The sequence below is a fragment of the Podarcis bocagei genome (assembly GCF_964188305.1).
Source record: "Podarcis bocagei genome assembly, chromosome: Z".
NCBI classification, from domain to species: Eukaryota; Metazoa; Chordata; class Lepidosauria; order Squamata; family Lacertidae; genus Podarcis; species Podarcis bocagei.
In genome coordinates, this window is record NC_138140.1 from 37,491,444 (window position 1) to 37,512,669 (window position 21,226).

At 39.7% G+C, this 21,226-nt stretch overlaps 1 protein-coding gene across 1 annotated transcript in view; it reads right to left on the reverse strand.

Annotated features, from left to right (window-relative positions):
* Positions 1-21,226, reverse strand: part of DIAPH2 (diaphanous related formin 2) — a 357,022-nt gene that overhangs the window by 110,749 nt on the left and 225,047 nt on the right. The window contains exon 26 of the mRNA XM_081179396.1: positions 574-709. Coding sequence (XP_081035522.1) covers positions 574-709 — 136 coding nt within the window. The remainder of the gene's footprint in view (positions 1-573; positions 710-21,226) is intronic.

Below are 21,226 nucleotides of genomic sequence, written 5' to 3' on the forward strand. Positions count from 1 at the left end.
CTCTGCAAAGCACAGATATTAGGGGCCTATTGATTCTTCCTCTCCTTTCCTTCCTGCGCCCATTCTCACAGAATGCTGATGTACACATTATAGTGTCATTTCAACTAACCAGAAATCTTAACGTAAGGTTTTCTTTATCATATCCAATTGTCAATCTGTAGTGAGGCTTGCAGCTGAACCAGCTCTTGAAAGAGCACTGCTGAGAGCGCATCCATTTATAATGGGAAACCTTCAAACCACAGAAGAGAGATGTTAACTGCTGCACACCCACTATTATAAAGATGTTTGTAGAATAAAAAATTAAAACACTGCAGTGATTTTTAGAACAAGTAAATCCATTTAAAAACACACACATTTAACTGCACCAAAGGAAAACAAGTCAATAACTCAATACAAAATGCTTTGGAAAAGACTGTAAGAAATGGCAGTGAAAGAAGAAACAAAAAAACTAGACATGGAGAAGATGCCTGGACATGCTATCTCTCTTTCTGCACCTTTAATGCAGCAATTAAGTCTTTTTTACAACTGAGAGTGGTCTTAACCAGATCAGATCTATTACAAATGCTTACTTACCTTTATTCATGTCAATCAGTTGCTTCTTCTTCTGTTGCCGCTCCAGTTTCTCACGTTCTGCTTTCTCTTTTGCTAGCTTGGCTCTCTTAATTTTCTCCTCCATCTCTCTTCTCTTGTTGTTTTCCTTCAGTGCCTCCTGCATTAGGAAAGTGAAACACAGTGTTTTTCCATTACTTATGCACAGCAAATTGAGAAAACCTTGTTTGTGTATAGACCTGAGTTGTATTTTAGTTGCCTGGAGAAAGATCATGTCGCCTTTGAAGGTGCCAGGTGAATAACAGTTTTCTAACTAACAATAAAAAAACCCCTTCAAGTCTTTGTGCCTTTCAGTCTGAAACATTTTTGACATACAAGCCTATCCAGAACAGAAATTCAAAGTAATGGAAAATAAATGCCTATGTTACAAAATTATTAATGGATGACACCTTGAGCAAGTGAACAAGTCCCCCATCAAGTACAGATAAACTTCAAAGTGAAGTTCAGAAATACATTGTGCCCACTCAACCAACAGACACTTGGTATTAATCTACTATGGCATACCTCCAAAGGAAACAAAAGAACATGTAGCAGTCCATACATGCCTAAGAAAATGTACAACTTCTGTATCCTGACTGTGGTTTCAATACAGCGGAAACATGGAAATATCTTCCTAATGCAAATTTCTTTCTTTGGAAACTTACATTTGATGAAGTTTTAAACCAACAAAAACATTGCTAGTCTTTTCAAATGAGTTGTAACCACTACCAACCAGTTTTCTTCCGGAATGTGTCTAACTAGTGCACATCACAAACAATAATTTGAAATGAAAAGACAACTAATAAGTTTAATATATACCAAACCATCTTTGGGGATCTAGCAGGCAATTCTGACCAGGCACATGTGTGGGTTTTTTTTTGGGGGGGGTTGCTCTTAGGTCCTGGAATTAAACCTTTTAAAATACACATAAAGGTTCTTATGGTCTGGATCAGGCCAAGTGGCTGGTTTCCACTCTTGCACTGCAATTTTTTAACTTACTTATGGGATCTTAACAAACCATAGTTTCCTGTTTCATCCACAGTGGTACAACAATGTTGATGCCATAGCTTGCCTTGTTTGATTTGCTAAATAAGAAATTGTAGCACAACAGGAAAGAAGGGAAGAAGAAAAGTGAACATATAAGCTAAGGTTTAAGCCTACTTATGCACATAATGTGTTACACTAGTGGCCAAAATTGTGGAAACCTTTTGGAGAAAGTGTATTTCTGAGGTTTGATGGCTCATAACACCACTTTGTTTTGGAGTAATACCATAAAATTATACATCAATGGAAAGATAATCTAATGAAGAATATAATGCAACAAAATTTGTTCTATTATGTATATTCTATCAAAAACTATAGCCAAATAACCAGAAAAATGAGTGTTTAGAGAGCCAATCAGGTGTCATCTTGTTTTGGCAATGATGGCACTGGGCAACAATTTTTTACTTTTTGAATGTTGTCTAGATTTCTACAACTGATTTAGGGTATTTTTGCACTGCTGAATCAGGAAATGCCATCCGTTTCTCTCCATCAGGTCAGGTTTACTGTAAACTGAATGGTGGGCATTGATAAAGGTAAGTACACGTAAATTGCATGTTGCTTCACCATTTTTCAAACTTCAGGGCTTGAACTTCCGTTTCTTGGAACTCCTGGAATGCTCAGCGGCAGGGAGGTCTCTCTTCAGAGTCCAACAGTAGTCAGCCATCATGACTGTGTCCCAGCGACCCTGATACCTGGTCTCCATCTCTTTCATGTCCTGATGGAATCTCTCCCCCTGCTCATCACTCATTGAACCCAGGTTCTCAGGAAACCGGTCCATATATGAAAATAGGTAGTGCATTTTGACGCTCATGTTGCAGCCCAGGTTTCTGAAAGCAGTCAGCATGTTGTTGACAAGTTCTGTGTAGTTCTGTGTAGTTTCTGGCCTTATTGTTGCCAAGAAAGTTCTTCACTACAGAAGCCTTCCACGCTTCCAGTTCCACTTCCTTCATTGAGTTTCCGAACTCTGGATCTCTGATGAGCTGACGGATCTGAGGACCGTCAAAGATGCCAGCTTTCAACTTCTCCATGGTCAATCCTGGAAAAGCCTGGCACAAGTAAGTGAAGCAGTCACCATCCTTGTCCAGAGCCTTGGTGAACTGCTTGATTAAGCCGAGCTTGATGTGCAGCGGTGGGAAGAGTATTCTGTCTCTGTCCACCAGAGGGTCGTTGATGACGTTCCTTTTTTTGCAAGGCACCAATTCCTCCCGCGCAGGCCAGTCCTTCTTCGTGTAATGCTGAGCACGGTCCTTACTATCCCACATGCACAGAAAATATGGGTACTTGGTGAAGCCAGACTGTTGTCCCAACAAAAAGTTCACCACCTTCAGGTCAACACAAATAAACCACTTATGCTGATTATAACCAATTTTCTCCAGCACATACTTCACCGCTTCATAGTTCTCCTTCAGTGTAGTCGAGTGAGCCAGGGGTATAGAGGCAAACTGGTTGCCGTTGTGTAGCAGAACACATTTCAGTGATCGCTTGCTGCTGTAAATGAACAGTCTCCAATCTTTGGGTTCGTACTGTGGCACTCCAAGCTTGAGCAGAAGCTGCGCAATATCTGCACAGTACACCAAGTCCTTCTCTTCCGAGAAAAAACGGAGGTACTCTTAATGCCTGTTGCGGAAGAAGCTGATGTGAGCACTGTCAGAGAGGAGGTTTTTTTCCTTCAATCTGGATGTCAACAGTTTGGCAGAGTCCTTTGACAAGCTGAGGTCGTGAACTAGATCATTCAACTCCTTTTGGGAAAATGGATGTGGAGCATCATCTTCAAGAACCACTTATTCTTCTTCATGTCCTTCAACACTGGAGGCATCTTCGTCACTAATGTCAGGAAGTTCTCCGAAGATAGGTACTGGAATTTCATCACAATGAGCTACAGGACAACGTGCTGATTGAAGATCAGGATACTTGAGGCTGCTCCGGTTCTTTCTGTTGATCCCAGCCGCATCAATTTATGGAAGATTTCGAGGTTTTATGACTTCAAACTGATCCCTTTTCGACATAATCACCCAGAACTATCGGACCTGAATACTTCTTGTCATTAAAATAATCATTTCCAATCAAAACAATTATTCGACATGGCATTTTACCCCCACCAACTTCTTCTAAAATGCTCCACACAAGCGTACATGTGAACAAAAACGTAAAAAAAAGACTTGTGGCCATAGCTCAAAAACCTGACCTGATTGAGCAAAACCAATGTGATTTTTGGATTCAGCACATCAGATTCGTCCTAAATCAACTGAAAAAATGCAGACAACAAATTTGTTGTTGAGCAGTGTGGTTCATAACACCACTTTTATTTGGAGTAAACCTTCAAATTATTTATCAATGGAAGAACCTAGAACCTTCTCTTTATGTTCTATATAGGTGTCATAAATACACACCTTAAAGGGTAGCTTGTAACACACCAAGGAATGCACTCACAGATATGCCTTCTCAACTTCAGTCAAGTGAAAACTCTACTTCCTACAGGAGTTCTATCTGTGCAGTGAAGCACATGGGGAACTTGGTCAGTATGAAGGTTCTGAGTCCTTCCAAACACCAGCAGTTGGTCACCGGTTTAACAATTAAATTTGCTCTTATGTTGTGCCCGTTGGGTGGATATCAAAGCTCATTGGTAGGATTTTTTTATTTTTTGCACCTAGTAATAACAACTGTGCCTTTTTAGGTTTTTAAACATAAACTTCCACAAATGCTTCATGTCTTTCGAAATCTCCATAAACTGATATAAGCTACTCTTATACATTAAAACTCACCCTGAATTAGAATGTCATTAAAAAAAAAGTTGTAAGAGAAGTTAGCCAATGCCAGGTCTGCTCATCTGTCAAAGAGGTTTTTGGTTGTCTCATCTAGGACAACGCAGAAATATTTAGTGTCTTTGCTACTGTAGTGACTGATTTGTCTATAGTGAATCTGACATACTACAGGAACAGAAAAGTCTGTGCTAGAAAAACAGACCACAATGTAGTGTAGTATATAAATTAAGAAGGAAGCCAATTAAATGAAGTAAGCAATTTAAGAGTTTTTTTGGGGGGAGACACTTGCAAACACATTCCAAATTGTGTCACCTGCCTCTATACTTGTCTATCTAAAGGTGGACAACAGTAAATATAAATGTTAAAATGCCTTGGGGTCAAATCTGTTATGAAAAGTCAGTAATTTCTCTTTTCCTCAACCATTAAATTTAATGGCATATGAATTAAGCCATTTGAATCTCCCTTGATGAGCTTTGTGGACAAACTTACAGGAGGTGAAGTCTAATATTAGGATTCAGAATGTGCATATAAGACCAATAAAAATGCTAAGCTTTTCCTTACAAAAATAAAATAAAATCCAGATTACCTCTTTATCTGCCTATTTCATTCAAATTATTTTCTCTCTCTAAGGGTAAAAGGCAATGAAAACGAATGCTTCTATTAGCATGGATGTTTATCCTTTAACAAAGTCGGGTGCTACTGAGACCAAGTGCTTTCTCCAAAGTAGAGTTACATTTTGAAGCAACTGAAATTAAATGTATAGTAAATGCATTTATTTCAGAATCTTTTTCCAGGGTAAACAGAAAATCCAAACCTCACAAATAAGATAATATTTTATTATATTTGGGAAATACTGCTAACATGAAAGCTTCAAAACCAGAGGAAGTCCCTCAGGGTGAAATGCTTAACACAGGTGCTATTCTGAGATGCTAGTTTTGAACGGGCATAGCCTTCTTTGATATAAATGAGCAAACTGAAATCACCCACACTGCAGTCTGAATTGGCATAGCCCAGCAACTAAACTTACTTTATCTGTCCCAAATTACTGTTTATTGGTTTTTGCTTTCAAAGTCTCCTGCTAAAAATTCTACTTTCTATCCAGGATGCTAGGTTGAGGGAGATAAGAACCAAGAAAAACAATAACTTTAGAGCAGCTGTTAGGAACCCCTTTTTCATGCAAGAAAAATAATGAATGAACAGCTAAGTAGACAAGGTTGGTGAGGCTATATCACTGAGTCATTTAGAAAACAATTACATATAATTGGGTAGAAATGAGAAAGGATTAAGTGCACCAAAAATTAGTTGGGAAAAGCATTTGATGTCCAAAAGAGGGAATACTTTTATGTGTTATTATAATTTTATCTACTTGCTAAATCATATATATATATATATATATATATATATATATATATATATACACACACACACACACACACACACACACACACTCCTAATGATTAAAAACAAAACAGAAAAAGATTATAGTAACAAAGGCAGAAGTTACAACAAAAACAAGCTTTAGGTTTTTTGTGTTAAAACTATCTGAGATCTCATGTGAGTTTAGCTGAAGAGAGAAGTATCTCTTTTTCTTGGGAAATTGGTTAGTTGTGGTATTTGCTATAGCTGCAACCTACTGAAATAAGCAGCAAAGGTCCATGTTCCTCCTTTTCTGTTAGGATTCACATAAATATACCTCTAATATTCAACAGAGTTGGCTTTGTTGCTTTCTAAGAAGAAAAATTAATGGGTTTATCATATATGCTATGTCCTGAGGTTTGATGAGCAAATCTTTGCAGACCAAGGCAGTTATGGGAAAATATCTCTGAAGTAAAATATTAAAAATAAGCAGAAAGGAACTGACTGTACTGGTTATTGACTCCTTGGTTATTAAATATACAGTCAGGTACTATGCATTATGCACTTATATTAAAGATTTGTTCTACTCCAAAAGGCCTTTCCTTCAAGTTTGCCTAACTCACTCTGTCTCCACACCCTCCTCAAAAAAGCTCAGAATATGTAAGAAGAGGAAAAATGCATTTCCTGTCACTGCTCATTAGTACAATGTACAATGGCTAATAGGAAGTTAATGTGTAACATATGAGGGCCCAGGGTGAAAATTTCTAACCTGTTATTCATCCAGTTCTGGATAGTTTTAGTTTTATTTCACTCCTTTTGCACCTGAATATCCTAGTAATCTCCTTGGAGTTAATTACAAATTCAGATAACTTAGTTTGTTGAGCAACAAGACAAACTAACAACAAAAATACCCCAAGCAAGTAGTATCCATAGCGGCAGATAAACTGTGTGCTTCATAGTCAGGGGGCATGAAAAAAGAGAGACCGACAGACTCTGCTTGCACTGAACCTTTTGGCTTGTGTGGAAACATCACATCTGACATGAAACTTCAGAGAAATGTCAAAAAGGATTATGATTCCTGGCACACCAAGATATTGTGATAAATTCAGCTGGGAAATGAACTTCACTAACTGGCAGGTTGCTGATCTAGAAGCAGCAGTATGGGACAGCAACTCAGCAAAAGTATTCAATCTGTAATGATCTAAATATGGGCTTTAAGTAAAATGCTGTGTCCTCAGCTCAGGGGTATTCTTAGATCCATTTGAGTCACAAGCGACAAAGAGCACCTGCTACAAACTTCGGCTGGTAGCCTTGCAAACTAGCTTGGATGGAAATAGCCAGGCTTTGATAAACTTATGCAATTGGTTGCACATGGGACTGCCTTTGAAAACAGTATACAAATTGCAGCAAGTGTAGAATGCATCAGCTAGATCTTTATCTGAAACTAGAAGGCATACCAGTACTGGCTCAACTGTACTGGCTGTCAATTAGTTTCCATGCCTAATTCAACAGCCTTAGACAGCTTGGCACCACTAAACATAAATGATCATCTTTCCTTATATGAACCTGTCCACATCCTGAGATAATCATCTGAAGCCCTTCTCTGCATGCCGCCTTCAAGTAAGGTCTGGAGAGTGGAGAGGACAGTACAGGCCTTCTGTGGAACAGCCCTCTCTTTATTGAACTCTCTATGCATACAGATCCCACCCCAGCACCAACTTGGTCTCCATTAAGGTGGAAGGCAAATGCACTTTTGTTTTCCTGGGCATTTGGGCAGCACCAATGATATGACTGTATAGTTAGATTAGATTTAAAATGTTTAGGTGATTTTATTGTTGCATTTGTAGTTTAATTGTAAACCACTTCTGAATTTTATTAGTGAGAAGCAGTGTACAAATTTAATATACCTAAATTTCTGACTTGCATAGTGCTTTTACAACTTATACAGCAGAATGATAGCCTAGATGAGTAACTGAAAGGCACACAAACAACTTTTAGAAGATTTAAGTTATTTGAAGATTTTAAAGAAATGAAAACTTTCAGATGGTTTAGTTTGCAGTTACTTTGTATTATTTATTTAAAAGAAAAAAATACTTTCTTTGCAAGATGGCTCACACACAGGAATCATGCCAGATCAACAGGCTGGAAGATGAAAGGATAGCATTCAGTGTTTTTAGTTATCTTTTTAAAACCTAGCCCAGAGAAAAGTAATGATCAAAAGTAAAGGTTTTCATTCTTTCTGGTAACTTCATTGCAGATTCTTCAGAAATAGTTGTAACTACGCTTTTGAATTATATAGAAAGACCTGCAAGTTTCAAATATTTTGCAATGCACATGATGGATTTTCTCGAGTGCGGTGTACTGTTACCTAAATGACTTGCTAGCCATTGATAGAATTACTTATAAAATCATATTTTTCATATGAACTAGTATTATTGAGGACAGGAAGCATCATCAACACCATCCCAACCAAGATGATGATGATGAATTATTATTACTTTCTTGGTAGTGAAAGCTAAGGAGACCTGAGAGAAAACAGAAGAGAAAGTGCATCATTGCTGCAAGTTTGTTACTGGATGATGGAACATAAGTTGAGTAAGCAGGATACCAACTCTATTGATAAGAAATGTGTGTGGCATGTGCTATACTTATTGTTATTTATGTACTTATTTATTTACTTCCAATTTCTTTTCCTATACTGTCTTTAAAGGAAAAAGTACTCCCAATACATTTTACATGTGCCCCCCACAAAAATATTATTATTATTATTATTATTATTATTATTATTATTATTTACTACTACTACTACTACTACTACTACTACTACTACTACTATACCCTGCCATCCGGCAGGGTTTCCCCAGCCACTCTGGGCAGCTCCCAGCAGAATAGTAAAATCACGATAAAACATCAAACATTTAAAAATTCCCTAAGCAGGGCTGCTTTCAGATGTATAACATACAATTAATGAAAGCAGCAGTGTAAACATTCCATTTCAATATAAACCAAACATAAAACAGCAAAAGCTACTGTTTATAAAATGCAGAATATTACAAATTAAATTAAAAGTGAACTGAAACACACAGGATTTTAAAGCCCATTTAAACATAGCTGGGGAAAGGGTTGGGTGTTTCTCCAATGAAATGACATTTCCTAAGGATGGGGCAATGAGCATAAAACATCTTTCTGTCTATTGTGATGACCAACCTGATGGATCTTTGTGGCAGCTTCATATAGCTGAAGGTAGGTCTTCAAATGACCTTTAAAACCCTAAGTTGCTTGGGATCAGGCTATCATCGACACTTTAATTGGACTCAGAAAAACACTAGCAGCCAGGGCAGGTGTTTCATGCTCTAATTGCTTACCGTATTTTTCGCTCTATAGGACACACCAGACCACAAAACGCACCTAGTTTTTAGAGAGGGAAATCAAGAAAAAAATATTATCCCCTCCCCAGCCCCAAAGAGCGGTGGACAGGCTGCGCGCAGCCTGTTTGCTTCTCCCAGAGCTTCTCGGGGCTGCTGGGGGAAGCCTGGGTTCCCCCCCCCAACCCCAAAGAGCAAAGAAGCCAAGACAGAGAGAGGGATCGATCCCGTTGGCTGTCTTGGCTTCTGCCATAGCCACGCGCAGCCTCTCCCGGAGGAGCTGCACGCGGCTAAAGAAGCCAAAACAGTGAGCAGGATCCATCCCACTGGCTGTCTTGGCTTCCTCTTTAGCTGCGCGCAACCTCTCCAGCCGGGAGAAGCTGCGCAAGGCTAAAGAAGCCAAGACAGCCAGTGGGATCCATCCAGCCGGGAGAGGCTGCACGGGGCTAAAGAGGAAGCCAAGACAGCCAGCGGGATGGATCCCACTGGCTGTCTTGGCTTCTTTAGCTGCATGCAGCCCCTCTGGCCGGGAGAGGCTGCGCGCGGCTATGGCAATTCCTCCACCTCCCGCAAAAGAGCACAGGAGCTGCGCGCTCCTTAAAGGGAGCTGCGCACCCTTTAAGGAGCGCGCAGCTCCTGCGGGCTTTTCTACAAGGAGGGAGAAGGGACTGGCCGCGTCAGTACCTTCTCCCTCCTGGGGAAAAGCCCGCAAGAGCTGCGCGGAGCTTGTGTGCGGCTCTTGAGGGCTTTTCCTGCCTGCCTCCCCCCTGCATTCGCTCCATAAGACGCACACACATTTCCCCTTCCTTTTTAGGAGGGGAAAAGTGCATCTTATGGAGCGAAAAATACGGTGGCTCCAAGAACTTGCCAGGTCCCTGCATTCTGCACCAGTTGAAGCTTTAAACAGTATTTAAATGCAGCCCTATATACAGCACATTGTAGGCCTACTTTGGGGGGGGGGAGATCTAAAATCAAATCTCTTTCAAGCAAGGAGTATTGTGCAAACTGCATTATTATCAAGTTGTTATTTATTTCAATGGAAACATGCATGTATCTGTATTGCCTTGACATTATGCTACTTCCAGTCATTCTGCATGTATTTACTAATGCAAGCATGTTTACAAGTCTTTTAAAAAAGTGAATACATAAAGAACACTGACAGTTGTGGCATTTCACAAATAGAAGATGATGAGAAAAGTGCATCCCAGTTTAGCCGCCTTCAAATATGCTCCATTTAGTTTTGTAGATCTCTCAAACCAACTAACCCGCTGTGCACGTTTACCATAACCCAACCTTTCCTTTGGCTGATGGTAGGAATTCCTAGCGCAATAAGGTGTGTTTAATGCAAATGTCATCTATAAATCACCCAAACACATTGTGGCGTTTGCCCTCCTAGGTGTGTGACATCATACTGAGTTTATAAGGAAAGGGTTAACTAATTGTAAAATGACTAACCAATAGGAACCCAAAGGGAGGAGTTAGAGTTAGAGTTAGAGTTAGAGTTGTTAAGAAGTGAGTCTGGAGTTAGAGAAGAGAGAGGGAGGATAAGTCTGTGGGTTAGGCTAGTCTGATGTGAGAGAGTGAGAGAATCTGTTAAGAGGATTCAGTCAAACAATTGAGATCATCAGTCAGAAGGTATTAGGAAGGTATAGGCCGGCAAAGAAACTAATGTTACGAAAATGACAAGAAAATTATCTGAGATACCATAAACTTGTTAATGCTTATAAAGTAAACTTGTTTATTTGGTTTAATTTTAACAACTGTCTGGACTCAGGGTGTACCCGAGCGTAACGGGCTGGTGGCAGAGGGAAGTGCTTTTATTTGAGATTAGGTATGGTATGCAAGTGCCACTTTCATTACTATGCTAATAGAGCTCAAGCTATGTCTGAGCTCCACCCAACTCTCAGATTTTATCTACATTTGTTTGAAGAGATGGTTCCTGCTTTCTTCCTGAATCCTTGAGAACTGCCATTGGAGGATTTGTAACATTAACTTTGACAACTTAGACAAGTGTCACTAACTAGGGATTTGGAGAACTTAAAAAAACATTGGATTGTGTGCTCTGTAGTGTTTTCCAATCATAAAACTAATGTTTCCAACTTGATATCTTCCAGTGGGGAATTTCAGTGAAATGTGCCTCACATTCTTAATCATTCTATTTTTAACACAGTGAGCTACCGTATATACTCAAGTATAAGTCAACATTTTCAGCACATTTTTTATACTGAAAAAGCCCCCCTTGGCTTATACTCGAGGGAGATGGGCAGCGGTGGTGGAGGGATGAGCAGCCCAAAAGGAGCTCTTTCTCACTGCTACACCCACCACCTCTGCCTGCCTCTCGCAAGGGCAGGCACAGGAGCCGCGGTTGGGAGAGGAGCTGCGCTGCGCCTCTCCCAACTGGGCTCCTATGCCTGCTCTTGCGAGTGGCAGAGGTGGCGGCGGAGGAAAAAGCAGCCGGAAAGGAGCTCTTTCGGGCTGCTCCTTCCTCCTCCTTTGCTGCTGTTGGCAGCGGAGGAAGAGCAGCTCGAAAGCAGCCCTTTCGGGGTGCTTGTTCTTCCTCTGCTGCTGCTGCTGCCACTGCCGCCACCACCAGGTTTGTGGTGTGGTGAACCGGCTTATACTCAAGTCTATGTTTTCCCAGTTTTTTGTGCTAAAATTAGGTGCCTCAGCTTATATTTGGGTCGGCTTATACTCGAGTATATATGGTACTTACCCCTGAATTATAAACTTCATAGCATGTTATTTCCCAAAGAATCTCAATTTGTGATTAGGATTTTTTTTAATATATCCTAAACTTGTTTGCTAATCAGAAGCACTTTAATATCAAATGAGTTGGACCATTCTAATAAATTTATTCATTTATTCAGTGCTTTCCCCCCTAGAAAAATAGAGGTGTTGGTACTCACCATGAAGTTGTTACAGTAAATGCCACACTTTTTAACAAAAAAAGGAAAAAGAAAAAGAAAGAGGTGCCAGTACTGCAAACCCTTGAGTGCCTCCTAAAAAAGAACTGCATTTATTAAATAAAGAAAAGACTGTTTAACTATAACCCTCCTAACGAATTAGTAGTCCCACCTGAAACAAATGCCAACATGCAAATGTCACAAGCACAAAAGATTTGGAGGAAGCTGAGTGGAATCACAGTGGAGCATAGTGTAGGCATAAATACAGATGCACGGGTTAATGGGGAAACATCTGTGCTATACTGCTTTGCCTTAAATGTCTCCTTCAATGTTTGTTCAATAAATGTCCCATTCTTTGTTTTCCAAAACTGGTAACCATGCACAGATGCCTGTGATGATGGTAAACATATGCACCCCATATACAGGATAATTGTTTTAAAAACTGCTTATTTTTAAAAGGCTTCTCTATTTTTGTGTCTCTTGCAATATATTCCTCAAGCTATTATCTTGTACTTCTGGCCCCTCCTTAAAATATTACATATGTCTAAAGCTCCCTAATCTCATTTTGTATACGTAATTTTCTACTGGCACCTGATTTGTATTTACCACATTGATTCCATAATGCTGGCTTGTGGTTTTCAGACTGTCTACATTTCAGCCATGCAAAAACCAGAAGTTTATACAGTCACACATACACACACCCCTTTCTATCCAGGCAAGCAAGATGAATTGTCATAGTTCAAGGTCACATTTGAGTTACACAAAAGCATTTGGGTGTACAGCAGAGCTTGGAATGGATGTGACTTGGGGAGAAGGAATGTAGCCTGAGAAGAGTTACAAGGGTCAGACAGAGAGCCCCAGGAAGCACAGTTGCCACCCTTCCGCCCGTGCCTGAGGCTTCCCACTCCTGGCCTACAGTGAACATAATATAATAGGATACATTTGATCCAATTAACTCAGTATTGTCTACGCTAACAGGCAAAGACTGTCCACGAAAGCTGTCTCTGAAGGTTGCAAGGAAACACCATCCTGGAGCTTGAATCTGGGACCTTCTGCATCACGGTCCTTCCCAAGCAGAGAAAGCACTCAAAATTAACTTACCTTTCAAGGAGCACATCTGTGTCCTGTCACATGACTGTGCATTCTAGAGAACTTTAGAGCTTGCTGTAGGACAGTGTTTCTCAAACTTGGATCCCTAGCTGCTGCTGGGCTACAACTCAACACTGGTTTCACCATAACGTTGTATTTATTAGGAGTGTACCCTAGAAGTCCCAGTGCTGCCCTGTGGCAGGTCACTCCAGAGGGTGATTAAGCTGTCTTTTAAAAAAACTTGTATGCAATTATTAATTGCGTTTTGAATCCCTGATAAAATTCTATGCAACTCTAGGACTTCCAAGATCACAGTTTGAAGACCACTTAACACAGACTTTCCCCTTTCCATGTAAAGCAATATGCTATTCTCCCTATTTTTGCTAAATACATGCTAAATTGCAACAGAAAGGACTGTAGCACTTTAGGAAACAAGCAACCACCAAGACTGACTCACAACACCATATTTCTTTAACTTTACTGTTTGGGATATTTATGGTTATACAGTGGTATGAACTTAATTAGTTTCGGAGGTCCGTTCTTAACCCGAAACCATTCTTAACCTGAGGCACGCTTTCACTAATGGGGCCACCTGCTGCCACTGTGCCACCAGTGCACGATTTCTATTCTCATCCTGAGTCTAAGTTCTCAACCCGAGGTACTACTTCCAGGTTAGCGGAGTTTGTAACTTGAAGTGTTTGTAAGCCAAAGTGTTTGTAACCTGAGGTACCACTGTATTGTACAACTTCCATCATAGATTAAGATCAGTTATAACATAGGACTTTCTTTGAGCTGTCTGATAGCAATCTCTTCTTTGTATTTTCTTCAAAAAAGAGTCACCTTCAGATATTGAATAGTTAAAGATGAAGACTAAAATTCAGGCTTCCTTATGCCAATTCTAGACCATTGCTGTTTCCTGACTCCCATCCATTTTATCAGGACATGCACAGAATTTCCTGCTGAAATGAAACAGAAGGCTGCACAACTGCAATACCTCATTAATTGCCCTTAACACCTTTTATTAGGGAGGGACAATAACTCAAAAGTTGAAAGCATGCTTTGCATGCAGAAAGTCCTATGTTCAATCCCTGGCATTTCCAGTTAAAAGGATCAGGCAGCAGGGCTGGGAGAGGGACCACTACTGGTCACAATAAATAATACTGGACAAGATACACAGATAGGCTGACCTGGTATAAAGCAACTCCTCATGTTGCTATTAGAATGAATTGTGAAACCTGTGTTCCATTGTTGGGACAGTCTTAGGTTTATAAATATTCTGGACCTTCTCTGTCAGACATAGGTGCTCAGAACAAGCATTACATTCATATTATTTCTATAGGGCATGTGGTTTTGCTCTATGTCTTCAGATAGATAGATCCTATGGTAAGGAAGGGACAATATGAGCTCATTCTCATTCAAGACACATGCAGAGCGAAGACTATGCAAAGAACAATGACATGACAATTGCAAGGGGGGATGACAAAAGTGGTTCCTCATAAGAGATTTTAGGAATAAGAACAAGAGCCTGCATGAAACACCAACATAGAATGCAGAAAGTTAAACAAATCCATTCTTCTTCAGTAACTAAAGAAGGTTTAAATAAAAAAATTCCTTCCAGTAGCACCTTAAAGACCAACTAAGTTAGTTCTTGGTATGAGCTTTCGTGTGCATGCACACTTCTGAAGAAGTGTGAAGAAGAAGAAGGTATCTGAAGAAGTGTGCATGCACACAAAAGCTCATACCAAGAACTAACTTAGTTGGTCTTTAAGGTGCTACTGGAAGGAATTTTTTTATTTTGACTATGGCAGACCAACACGGCTACCTATCTGTAAAGAAGGTTTGAAATCCTGCTGTAGCTAGAGTCTTACATTCAGATGTGGACAGGCCATGAAGTAATAATATGAGACCCTGCATTACAATGCTGAGAATCATAATTGATTGAGTTAAAATGCATTAACAGTTTACCATTATATTCTTCTGTAGTACAAACAGCCAAACTTCATCCCATGACATAACCCTAAAGCAAATCTTCTGTATGTTGATTGACTCAGAATGTCTGTTGTTGACATAAAACAGCAGCTTAGCTTTTGACCATCTTTCACAAAAGCTCATATGCCTCCATTGCCAGTTGATAAAACTATCAATTTCTTCTCAAATGTTTGATGTGCATTTAATTATACGGTGCAAGGTGTCTTTATTAACTTCTTGAAAATATTTTAATGAAAGACAGAAAGAAATCAGTGGTACAATGGACAATTATCCTAACAAGCATTTGAGAGAGAGAGAGAGGTGGATGGGAAGAGCATTCAGAATGAGTTGAGACAGGTGTGAAGGACCCAAAAGTATAAACGGAAGGGACATCTGGAATGAGACTTGGCTTGACCATAGCTGCAGGTTTGAAGACAGAAATTTACACCGGTATGAAATTTACGGCATGTAATGCCTTAAAGGAAAATATTATGAAAATGATTTATAGGTGGTACATGACCCCAGTCAAGCTTGCAAAAATATACCACTTGTCTGATAATAAATGTTGGAAATGTAAAGAAACTGAAGGTACTTTTTTTCACCTTTGGTGGACATGCCCAAAGATTAAGGCTTTCTGGGAAATGATATATAATGAAATGAAAAAGGTACTTAAATGTACTTTCCCTAAGAAACCAGAAGCCTTTCTCCTGGGAATTGTCGGCCAATTGGTGCTAAAGAAAGATAGAATATTTTTCATGTACGCTACAACGGCAGCAAGAATACTCATCGCAAAGTATTGGAAGACAGAAGATTTACCCACTCTGGAAGAATGGCAGATGAAGGTGACGGACTATATGGCTTTGGCTGAGATGACTGGCAGAATCCGAGATCAGGGGAAAGAGACGGCGGAAGAAGATTGGAAGAAATTTAAAATTTATCTTAAGAAATACTGTAAAATTAATGAGTGCTAAAATGTTATGGTTATAAAAAGTAAGTGGATTACAGCTGTAAAGATTAAGTAGAAGGAAAGAAAAGGAAATAATTAGACAATTAGATAAAATTAAGGGGGAGGATTTGCTGAATTAAATTTAGGAATTGGAATGCAGAAAGGGGAGGTATGGGGAGGTCGGTGAAATAAGTTTTAAGAAAAAAAAGGATATGAAATTATACATGTTTGTTTTTGTGTTTGTATGTTTGTATTGTGTATTGTCTGTGTTTATATAAATTGTGAAAAACCAATAAAAATTTTATTAAAAAAACAAAAGAAAAGAAAAGAAAAGAAAGAAGACAGAAATTTATATTGTCTTCAGTCCCTGCCTCAGTCATTGTTTGTAGGCCTGCCATATTACAAGGCAGGGATAACCCACCACTATTATCCTTCTCCCAAATACTTATTTCCCAAAATAAAAATCACATTCTGCAGAGAAATGCCATTCACAACTTATGCTTAACACTGTACTCCACCTCCCTTTCTGTATATAGCTTATTCAGTATTTCAGTAATCCTTAGGACTAACTGTCCTAAGGCTTTTATTTCGCTCAATAAATATACATTCTCTCTACTCCAAAAATTGTTTAAGTATGACCAAGTGATAACTCTGCGGGATCTATACTTAAAGTTGACTTTCTATGAGTTGTTACCAGTGCTGGGTTGTAACCATGTTGCAGATTTATGTTTAAAAATACTTCTTGAATACCCCCACCTACCACACTTTTGGCTGCTTTTAAAAAAATGTGCTAAGGTATAATGTGAATGATGATTATGTAAAACAATGGAATTGCTTGTATAATTGTAGCTGTATATCCTTCATTTAGTCTTTATGGCACAGATGCAGTTATACCTACCATTCTATAGAACTTAGCTGTACTCAGTGTGTACAAACTAGCTAACATGGGAAAAGCCTGAAGACAGCAATCATGTAAAAATATATTTAGGAAGAAAAGCAGTAATATCATGTTCCATTATTTCTGAAGAGAAAGAAAAGGTTAGGGCATGATTATGCCCCCAGTATTTATTTGTCTTTAAAACAAAGAAACTGTCACACAACATATGAATTCAAGGCATCAAAAGAACAAATACAAAATGTTGGTCAGGAGCACCTGAGGTGTACTTGACCATAAAATACTTTTTTCATCATTCTCTGTAAAATGATGTCACTTCATAAGACAAACACCACACGGTTTCTAAAACATGAGAACAGCCTGTAGTGATGAAATCTATGCAGGTTGAATAATTTATCCCTTCAATTCCAATTTGAGATATGGGATAGAAGAAAGTAATTCAAAGCAGTAAGAAGAAACACAAGAAAACAAACATGGTTCACAGAAGTAATGCCCTTTTTCAGAATACCAAGTCTCTCTGTCCTGAAGGAAGGAAACAATTTTGATGATAATCAATACCTGCAGAAGCTCACAAAGCAACTGAGAAAGGTCAGAGCCTATACTATCCACACAGCCTTCTTTATAACTTGCTTTCTTCTTGATGCTTACTGATAATGCAATAATAACTTATTTATAGGGAACATTTTGTTGGAAAATCATATGTGAAGAGGAACTGCAGGACCCAAAGGGATTTTTCTTGTTTTCAAGTCACTGATAATGCTTTGATCAGAATAAAAGAAGTTAGTTTCTTCTGCTAACATTGATTGTCTGCCCCCCCCTTTACAAAATCTTTCATACATCATAATGACTTTTAAAAACCCAGAACATGTGGAACAAGTACAGTGGTAGCTCGGTTTAAGAACAGTCCTGTTTACGAACAATTCGGTTTACGAACTCCGCAAAACAGGAAGTAGTGTCCCGGTTTGCGAACTTTACCTTGGTCTAAGAACGGAATCTGAATGGTGGAAGGGCACCGGCAGAGGGAGGCCTGATTAGGGAAAGTATGCCTCGGTTTAAGAATGGTTTCGGTTTAAGGACGGACTTCTGGAACAGATTAGGTTCATAAATCGAGGTACCACTGTATTTGGTTACATTTTATTATTTGTCTATTGGGGTAGGGATGGTAAGTTTCCTTGAAATTTCCTTTGAAGATTATTCAATCTATTTAGACAACTTTTCACCAGCCTTGGAAGTTTATTTCATTTAATGTAATAAACACTGAACATATTGATTTTATTCTTATATAATGAAAACATTCTATTTTAAGTGAATAAGACTGTGTTTGTGTGAAAAATGCAGAGACCAGGCAATACTCAGACTTAGGGTAAAGCAATTTGGGGTTTCTAGTTGGGCCAAGAGATTGCAAAGCTATCCTGAGCTGATGTAGACCATACATTAACTGCCAAGGCTGAGCATTGAAGCTGCTTCCAAAAACCAGCCAGCACAATGTTAATCCTAGTAGTAAAAGAAGCTTGCAAATATCAACATCAGTCATCTTTGTAGCACTGCAATCTTGTTTTCTATTTTGTGCAAGGTGTGTGTCACTTTCAGAACTCAAACCATAGATATCATCTGAAAGGAGGTTTTGATGGATGTCAGACAATCACATGGGTCAGTACTGCCACCTGGCATCAAAGGCAAGAGATGTCCAGAGTTGAAGAAGTAGATAGGTAGCCGTGTTGGTCTGCCATAGTCAAAATAAAAAACTAACCAACTAAGTTAGTTCTTGGTATGTGTATCTGAAGAAGTGTGCATGCACACGAAAGCTCATACCAAGAACTAACTTAGTTGGTCTTTAAGGTGCTACTGGAAGGAATTTTTTTATTCAGAGTTGAAGAGTATGCAGCTACTTCCTATCCTCACTTGCTGAGATATTATGGTGAAGAATATTAGAGTTTAGGCCCAAATTGAAGCCTTATGCAGAAAAGATAGCAGCTGTTGCACAATCATGTTATATGGAAAAAAAAGTTTGAGAAGGACACAGTGGGGAAATATGGACCACAAGCTTTCATAAATCCTGTTTGAAGATGGCCGATGTGACGTTGTAATAGTAGCAACCACTTCAGGACATTCATATCTCTGCTCAATGTTCCACTTGGATTGAACAGATTATGCTTGACCCAGGTGAAAAGAAGGTAGGATTCTGCCTGAAGATGGAAGATTTCACTGTAGAGCTGTCAGTGTGAATGAGCACTGATGGAAGTAGAGAAGGGCAAGGCACACTGCCCACAACTCAAGCCAATTAATGCTGTGGGCAGATTCCATCAGAGTCCATAAACTGTGGGTAAACTTTCCCTAGCAGGGGAGCTCTCCAGCAGGATTGTTCCTGGATCTTGGCACAGACACCCTTGTGGAGATTCTGGAGACATGTCAACCAACAAAAATATTTGTGGAATGGTCAAAGGAGCTTGTACCAGGTATTGGAAATGTGTGACTGGAACAGCAATAGGAACCACTGAAGCTTAAAAGTGTGGTGATAAGCCCAAGGTACAATCTGGGTAGTTAATACAAAGAGACTCTGGGCTCTCACCAGAAGTGTCACATCTGCAGAAGGCTTTTGCAACAGTGAACAAACCATTTCCCAAATGGCCACAATCTGTTCTGGAGAAAAAGAAAAATGATGGCAATGTGTCCAGAATGACACTCAGGTATATATGCTGCCTCATAATCAGGTGGTTCTTTTCCATGTGTGTGTTGTTGTTTTTAGAAACCTGTGGTCCCTCAGGGCTGAAAGAGATTCAAAACGACTTCAGAGGACAGGATCACACTTCAAAACGACCTTGACAGATTAGAGAACTGGGCAAAAACAAACAAGATGAATTTTAACAGGGAGAAATGTAAAGTATTGCACTTGGGCAAAAAAAAATATGAGAGGCACAAATACAAGATGGGTGACACCTGGCTTGAGAGCAGTACATGTGAAAAGGATCTAGGAGTCTTGGTTGACCACAAACTTGATATGAGCCAACAGTGTGACACAGCAGCTAAAAAAGCCAATGCAATTCTGGGCTGCATCAATAGGAGTATAGCATCTAGATCAAGGGAAGTAATAGTGCCACTGTATTCTGCTCTGGTTAGACCTCACCTGGAGTACTGTGTCCAGTTCTGGGCACCACAATTCAAGAAGGACACTGACAAACTGGAACGTGTCCAGAGGAGGGCAACCAAAATGGTCAAAGGCCTGGAAACGATGCCTTATGAGGAACGGCTAAGGGAGCTGGGCATGTTTAGCCTGGAGAAGAGGTGGTTAAGGGGTGATATGATAGACATGTTCAAATATATAAAAGGCTGTCACATAGAGGAGGGGCAAAGGTTGTTTTCTGCTGCTCCAGAGAAGCGGACACAGAGCAATGGATCCAAACTACAAGAAAGAAGATTCCACCTAAAATTAGGAAGAACTTCCTGACAGTAAGAGCTGTTCGACAGTGGAATTTGCTGCCAAGGAGTGTGGTGGAGTCTCCTTCTTTGGAGGTCTTTAAGCAGAGGCTTGACAATCATATGTCAGGAGTGCTCTGATGGTGTTTCCTGCTTGGCAGGGGGTTGGACTCGATGGCCCTTGTGGTCTGTTCCAACTCTATGATTCTATATAGTTTGAAGCATGATGAAAAGTGTTCACTTGTACCAATAGACCAGTGGTTTTCAAAGGATGTGTCAAGAGAGGATGGCAAGTATGGTGGAGAGATTCAAGGACAATCAAAGAAATATTTAAACATTTCAATGTGTTGCCAAAGTGTCGAAAATGGCCCTCAGGTGTAGATACGGACTCACAGCCAGGTGGCTCTTTTCAATGTTTTTTTTAGAAACCTGTAGTACCTCCAAACTGAAAGTGTGATTTGAAGTATGATGAAAAGCGTTTACCTGCACCCTTTGCAGCTGAGGTAGACTGGCCAGGTTTTTCCCCAGAAGCTGACTACAGATGTCACTGGAATGGCTGTCTGTTCAAGGATGGGTGGAATAGGCAAGCATCATGGGCCCTACCAAAGGGGTGTCTCCATGGAAAAGGTTGTGATATGTGTGATATTGAGTAAAGAGAAGATAGGGCTTCTGATCTGAGTGACAGTAGTTAGAATAGACTTGTGCTTCTCCCGGGGCCTACCAAGATCTTGAAGGCCTTGTCTCCAAACAGGTTAGTTCCCAAATACAAAGCTATAAATAAGTTTATTCTGGATGTATTATCTGCATCCCAATGGCAAAGCCAGAGGATTTGACATGTAACAACATCATCAGCCATTGAGTAGGCAGTAAAGTGTGTGGCATCCAGGGTTACATCT